We start from the raw sequence: 7730 nt of genomic DNA, 5'->3' as shown, positions 1-7730 counted from the left end.
TGTTAAGTCATTGTGTTTCAGCATTCAACCAAAATAATTAAAAACATACCTAATTGTGTTAACATTGCTTTGCTTGACAAACTCCCATTTCAAGTAATAATTTTTAGAAATGACATATCACTATTTCATGTTAAGTATACACCACAATTACACAGTTTTAAGTGTTGACTATGTGCAAATGTTAAGGACATTAAATTTTTATTATTATAAATTTAAAAAAAAAAAGGAAGATGGAAGGAATATACAGAGTGACTGTGCCAAAAAGAATCGGTCAATGTTGATCCATTTCAGGAGGTGGCATATGATCAAGAGCCAATGGTACTAAAGGAAGAAGTAGAAGCTGTACTGAAGGAACTGACGAAAAACAAGGCTCCAGGAATTGACAGAACACCCACTGAGATGTTTCAACGAACGGGTGCTACACTGGAGGCACTCCTCGGCTATGCTAGGAGATCTGGAAGATAGCTAGCTGGCCAACTAACTGGAAGAGATCCATATTTGTACCCATTCCAAAGACAAGTGATTCCGCAGAATGTGGAAATTATCAAACAATATCATTAATATCACACACAAATAAAATCTTACTGAAGAAAATTCAAAAACAGATGCAGCAGTATATTGACAGAGAACTTCCAGAAATGCAAGCTGGATTCAAAAGAGGACATGGAATGAGGGATAGTATTGCTGATGTCAGATGCATCTTGGCTCAAAGCAGAGAATACCAGAAAGATGTTTATTTGTGTTTTATTGACTATGCAAAAGCATTTGATTGTGTGCAGCATAACAAATTATGGGTAACACTGAGAAGAATGGGAATTGCAGAACACTTAATTGTACTCATGAGGAACCTGTACCTTGACCAGGGGGCTGTTGTCAGAATGGAACAAGGGGACACTACATGGTTTAAAATCAAGAAGGGAGTGTGTCACGGTTATATCCTTTCACCATACTTATTCGATCTGTATGCTGAGCAAATAACGCGAGAAGCTGGACTATATGAAGAAGAATGTGACATCAAGATTGGAGGAAGAATCATTAACAACACTGACTACACAACTTTGCTTGCTGAAAGTGAGGATGACTTGAAGCACTTACTAATGAAGACTGAAGACTACAGTGTGAAGTATAGATTACATCTCAATATAAAGAAAACAAAAATCCTCACAACTGTACCTATAAGCAGCATCACAATAAATGGAGAAAAGAATGAAGTTGTCAAAGACTTCACAATACTTGATTCTACAATTAACACCAATGGAAGCAGCAGTCAAGACATCAGACAATGTATACCACTGGGCAAATCTACTGTAAAAGACCTCTTTCAAGTGCTGGAGAGCAAAGATGTCTCCTTGAAGACTAAGGTGCGCCTGACACAAGCAATGGTATTTTCAGTCTCCTCATATGTATGTGAGAGCTGGGTTTTGAATAATGAAGACCGAAGAAGAGTCAATGCTTTTCAGTTGTCATTTTGGTGAAGAATGCTGAAAGTACCATAAAGAACTAACAAATCTGTCCTGGAAGAAGTACAGAAGAAGTGTAGCCAGAATGTTCCTTGGAAGTGAGAAAAGCCAAACATCATCTCACCTACTTTGGTCATGTTGTAAGAAGGAACCATTCCCTGGAGAAGAATATCATGTTTGGTAAGGTGGAGGGTTGATGAAAGAGGGGAAGGCCCTCAACAAGGTGGAATGACACAGTGGCTGCAACGATGGGCTCAGGCATAGCAAAGGTTGTGAGGATGGTGCACAACGAGGCAGTGTTTCGTTCTGCTGTGCACAGAGTTGCTATAAGTCAGAGATGACTCGATGGCACCTAACAACAACTACATGAGCCAAGTAGTGTACCATGATTCTCCTATCATTTTTAGCTTTCATTAGCTTGTTGTCTTTGAATCTCCTTTTACGTTCTTCCTATGCTCTCCAATGGTTTCATAACATGCTTCTCAATGCAAATTCTTTCAATCAAACCAATCCAATCATGTTGGTTCCATCTGCATCCCCTTGACCTCTATGATTATACTCTTCCTGGACCCCTTCAACTTCTGCTGTGATTTCAATGACTGCTCTACAGGCTTGACATACACTTGGCATCCTGAGACGCACACTCCATTTCCTGGATCCCATGTCTTCCTTTTTCTCTATTTACTCTCTCTTTTGGGTGGCGTATATCCTCCACTAACTTCCAGAGAAATGATGCAGGGGAAGTAACTTTCTTTGAGACTCTGTGTAGCTGAAACACCTGTCTTTCTACTCTCACATTTGACTGATAATCTATAAACTAGCCCCTGCAGGGCTGAGGGAGTATGGTGTGAATATGAACCTCAAACTCCTCCTTATTCACACTTTTTAGTAAGTCCCCTGTTTGGTCTCCTCACCTCCTCCAGGGCCTTTGGAACAAATCATCTGCTTTGTCTTTCATCACTTCACAGACAGGTAGGTGTGACCACTCCCTTCTCTCCTAATTACTATTCCTCCATCTGCTTTCCCTCCTCCATGGCTACACTATGGGGGTTCCAAAAATATCTCACTGCTTAGAGTTTGTGTGTTTTTTTCTTATTCTTCCTGATGTTCAGAATGATTTAAGGTATAAGGGTAGAAATGTGTTTACTCTTGGAAGTCCTTGAGATAGTTTTGTAATTTGCAAAAATCAGTGAAGTTCTTCTGAGTTAGGGGCAGGCGAGTATATGGGAATCCCAGCAGAGTGAAAGTCTGTTTCCCTCAAACCTGCCATTGCCTGTATACAGCACAGTGTATCACTACAGAACCAGACATTAGATCAGGGCTTGAGAAATCCTCTGAATTCAATTAAGAGCATTTAATTTAAATGGGAACATTTTCAGAGTTTGATAATAATGCACTTATACTTTCTAGGGTTTTGCAATTTGTTAATTTTTTTTTTTTTTTATCTCCATTATCTTATTGGCCTCTCAAACAGACAACAATGTCCCCACACAACACAGAAGGAAATTGGTCTAGCGAGGTCAAGTAAAAGACTCAAGGCCATGCAGTTAGTTTGTGGCACAGACAGGACTATAACCAGGTCATTTGACTTTCCATGAAGTGTTTCTTTTATATCACACTACCCATGAACACAAGGCACTCTGGTGGCACAGTGCCTAAGGCATTTGATGGCTAACCAGAAGGTTGGCAGTTCAAACCCACCAGCCACTCTGCAGAAGGAAGACATGGCAATCTAGTTACGTAAAGATTTACCACCTTGGAAACCCAATGTGGGTTGCTATAAATCAGAATTAGGGGTTCATAAACCCCTGAACACAGCTGCCAAGCCCCTGACCAATGCTGACCACCAATGAGGGCTAGGTAAAGGACACTGGATAGTGTAAGGTCTGGAGGAGAAATGTCTCAGCCTGGCTCCGCTCAGCTCTCTGGCCTACTTGGTAAGCCATAGTACCGCTACCATTGGAGTAGGGAGCCAAGGGTTAAAGAGCAAAGCTCAACCACATGAAACCTTATAGCCAGAGTGACAAAGCTGAGCCGCAGCCCCATTTTCTCACCCCTCCCTGCCTTTCCTCAGATGGTTGAGAGGAGGGGAGCCTGGAGGCTGTTTCTGCTCTGGGTGAGCTCACCTCACCGTCCCCCACCATAGCTGGCCTGACAGGAGCACACTCTCAGATAGGAGGGTGGTTCCCACACCAAGGAGAGGAGAGCCCTGCTGGCCTTTGAGGTTCCTTCACACCAATAAGAAGTTCACACCTGAGTCATGACTTTATCTCCCCAGGAAACACTTTAGCAGTGGTAGAAGCACCAGCAGGTTCTTTAGACTAACCCATGCCAGGGCAGCGGGTTTTTTTAAGCAATATATTTCTTTAAGCAATATATTTCTTTAAATAAAAATTTTAAAAGATACCTACCTAAGCTGAATTCTAAAATGGGCTCATCAGGATCTTGTATATTTCCTGGACAGAAAAGAAATAACAGAAAAATCATCCTTAATAAACTTTTCCCTGATTCTAGAATGAATGCAAAAACAACACTCTACCCCACCTTCCTCCCCACCACACCCCCCAAAAAAACTATTATAGAAAATGATTTCTTCATTTTCTAAATACTTTGCTTTTGTGATTCCTAAGTGTCTCAGACCCCAAGACCAAATGTCCTTCCTCCTCAGGCCTATATACCCCTACTAGAGAGAGCTTTTACCATAGCCTGGGCACTGGTCAGACACACACTGTGGATGTTCTCACATTATCTACCAGCAAACAAATACCAGAGGTATCTACCCCAACTAGAAAACTGATGGTGGTCAGATTCCAGCAGAAGCAATTTCCAGGAAGAAGGCTAACTTCTCTGCTTCCCATCCTCTGTGTGAATCAAAAGAATGCCATATCAGAACACCTTCCAGTCTGGGATAGTCACAAGGGGCCTGTCCAGGAGGTATGCCTGGTGCTCCCACCACTGCCACGGTGTGGGACCTGCACACTGAGAGCCCATACCTGCCAGAGACAGGCCCAGCATGTCCGCTGCCACATCGATGGTGGATGCCCGTTGCATCGCACGGGCCCTGGCACCATGGCGAGGGCTGTGTTCTCTTGCTGTCATGATGTCATTGGTAATGATGTACTTCTTATTCCTGGGCCAGACCACGGCTGAGTCCTGGGGAAGTGCAATCATCAAGCCCTATGGTGGCAGGAGCCCTGTGAAATAGGAGCAAACTCTGGTAAGAAACCATGCAAATGCTGACCAGAGACACTGTGCTCTCATGGAAAGAGACCATGACCTAATATAGACAAGAGGCAGTGAAGCCAGGGTCTGTCAGGTGAAGAGCCAAGTATACAAGCCCTGCTGGTTTTGATCCCTTCTATTACTTCCTCTCCACTCCACAGTATACCCATGGGATCTCATAAAGAAATCACGCTTTTTCCAGGAAAACATGCATATTTGAAATGATGGCTTAAACACAATCATAAAATAGGGTTTTTGAGATTTCCTTGTTTGCTTTGTTATACTTTTTCTGTTACTAGAAGTTTCACAGACCCTTTAAAGTTTTACATCAATTTGCCACTCCCTCTGCTTAGATTAAACAAGGGCTACAAGAAAGGATCAATCACCCATTGGCAAAGCCAGCATGGAGGAACATTGGAGAGACAGGCACACATACCTCCAACGTGCTTTTTTTCTTCCAGTAGTTATAGAAATGTCATATGTGCCTCAGTCTCTAGCTTTTCTTCCCCCAGAAAGTGGGTAAGTAAAATAAAAATTTTAAAGATTAATAAATTAATTCTTTGCCTAACTAAGAAGGAGCTCTGGTGGTGTACTGCGTAAGTCATCTGACTGCCAATCAGAAGGTTGGTGGTTCAAATCCTCCAGCTGCTCCACAGAAAGAAGATGAGGCATTCTACCTCTGTAAAGATTTACTACTGTCTTGGAAACCCAGTGGGGGTCGCTATGAGTTGGAATAGACTTGATGGCAGTAATTCTTTTTTTTTTTTTCTTTTCTTCAATGCCGAACTAAAGTGGAAAGTGCTGGGCTATGTATACAGAGGACTCTGGGCAACAAACATGCCACTGTGATCTGAATCAGACAGACGCTCTGCTATAGCACAGAACTCGCACTCTGCCCTGAGCAGTAAGTTAGAAAGCAAGAAAGAAGGGAGTTCCGCATTTTTCCAGCCCTATGCACTGTAACTCCTAACGTCCCTAGAAGGAAACAACCTTCAGAAGTTATTAAGACAATCCAGCTGAGTAATAAGCCTGGTTTAAAACACCACTCTCATGTTGTTGTTGTTGTTATGTGCCATTGAGTCAGACCCAACTCATAGTGACCCCTCCTTGGGTTTCCAAGGCAGTATCACTACGGAAGTAGATTGCCCCATCTTCCTTCCAAGGAGTGGCTGGTGGGTTTGAACCGCCAGCCTTCTGGTTAGCAGTCAACTGCCTAGAAGGAAACAACCTTCAGAAGTTATTAAGACAATCTGGCTGAGTAATAAGCCTGGTTTAAAACACCACTCTCATAGACCTCCCATATTCAGAGATATCCTGTCTTCTGAAACGTCAACATCCCTGTGACTGAAGCCCCTTTGCCCCTGCTCTTAAATTAATGTTCTGAGCTACTTACTGGACATGTCTGTTCTCGGACCAATAGAGACATGGCATTTCTTCATAGAAGCATATCTGAATCCATCATCTAAAAACAGACAAATACAAACTTAACAAGCAAGTCAAACATGAAGTTCCTAAAAATGCTCACTTTATCATTTCAATGTGGGGAAGCCAAGAGCTACTCCATGCTCACTGAAGCCCCACACTTCAACTTTTTAGCTCAAGCACAAAGCTTTCGCTCAAAACCCCAAAGAATGAGAAACAGAAAGTGCCCATTCCTAATCCCTCCCACCCCTCCAAGAGGGATCTGCTGAGAGTCTAGTTTAGGAAAAACAAGGAGGTAAGAATTCAAGTCCTAGTTTTTCCACTAATAAACTACAAACTTTAGAAGCAGCTGCTGCCCCTCTAAGCTAAGCTTTTTGGTTTCTAAGATGGAGCCAGTTGTACTCATCTCATAGGGCCACAGTGAGAATTAAATATGTAAGAACTGAGGGCTTCCCCTAGGCTGCACACTCCATAGTCACTGCCTCATGCCTGGGTGCCTCCATGTATAACAGAACACCCCTCAGGCCAGCACTGTTGAGGGCCTGTTGGACAGTGCATAGAGCTCACGAACCATTTGAAAGTGCAGAGTCTGGGATACACAGGACAGCAAGACCAATTCACTCAGCCCTTAGGCAGACTCAGATTTCCTTGCAGGCTGTGTTCCTACCCCTTCCACTAGAGGCACTCAGGAACCTTCAGCCTAGGCACCTAAGCAGAGAGACACTGTTCTGGCTGGAGAACCACACAGAAGTCACCCAGGTGAAGACTTGTTGGCTTGGTGCCTTCAAAAGGTATATACATTAAAAAAAAATATATGCAACACAAATGGTAAACAGATTGGGAAAACACTGACAGTATAAATATCCATATTTCACACACACACACACACACACACAAACTTACTGAATATCCAAGTGACAAAAGACATTAATTTATAAAAAAGAAACATACATGGTAAAGATTTTGAAAAAGTGATCAAACTTTTCAGCAATAATTATCAAAGTAACACCAAATACACCTATATGCACCTAAATTAGACCTCCAGAAGAGGCTTGTTTGGTTTTTATTGAAATATTCATTGCTGGATAGCCTGAGGGAAACTAGTACATGACTCTTCTATAATGTTAATAAAATTTTAAAGTGGCACAAGCATTCAGAAAGCAATCTGGCATTATTTATCAAAATCTGTAAGCAATAAAAAACAATTTCTTCACCAATAATCCAGAATATGGACAAGACTTCTGAACAAAGTTGTTTATTATAACATTACTTATAGCAACAAAGTTTGGAAGCAGTCTAAACACCCAGATACAGGTAAGAGCATTCGGGAACACCCAAATTATATGGCTGCTAAAAATGACTATAATAATGCCAATAAACATGTACAGCTCAATGGACTGCAATAAAGCCATGAGATGTTCTTCAACCTCATTAGTCATCAGAGAAATGCAAGTTAAAACCATGAGATACCACTATACACCCACTGTTGTTGTTGTTGTTATGTGCCATCGAGTCAGACCCGTCTCGTAGCGACCCCTCCTTGGGTTTCTGAGGCGGTATCACTATGGAAGTAGATTGCCTCATCTTCCTTCCGAGGAGTGGCTGGTGGGTTTGAACTGCCAGCCT

The 7730-nt window shown here is 42.2% G+C and overlaps 1 protein-coding gene across 1 annotated transcript in view; it reads right to left on the bottom strand.

The window, feature by feature from the left end:
- The window catches only part of INPP4A (inositol polyphosphate-4-phosphatase type I A), a 110472-nt gene extending 105913 nt beyond the window's left edge, over positions 1-4559 (bottom strand). The window contains exons 1-2 of the mRNA XM_042783432.1: positions 4454-4559; positions 3872-3916 (exon numbers count right to left, since the gene is read on the bottom strand). Coding sequence (XP_042639366.1) covers positions 3872-3916; positions 4454-4559 — 151 coding nt within the window. The remainder of the gene's footprint in view (positions 1-3871; positions 3917-4453) is intronic.
- Positions 4560-7730: the final 3171 nt, after the last annotated feature.

Source organism: Orycteropus afer, unplaced genomic scaffold (assembly GCF_000298275.1).
Source record: "Orycteropus afer afer isolate SDZICR_OR568_19922 unplaced genomic scaffold, OryAfe1.0 scaffold00017, whole genome shotgun sequence".
In the NCBI taxonomy this organism is placed as follows: domain Eukaryota; kingdom Metazoa; phylum Chordata; class Mammalia; order Tubulidentata; family Orycteropodidae; genus Orycteropus; species Orycteropus afer.
The sequence above is the reverse complement of the archived record's forward strand: the minus strand, read 5'-3'. Positions and strand labels throughout refer to the sequence as shown.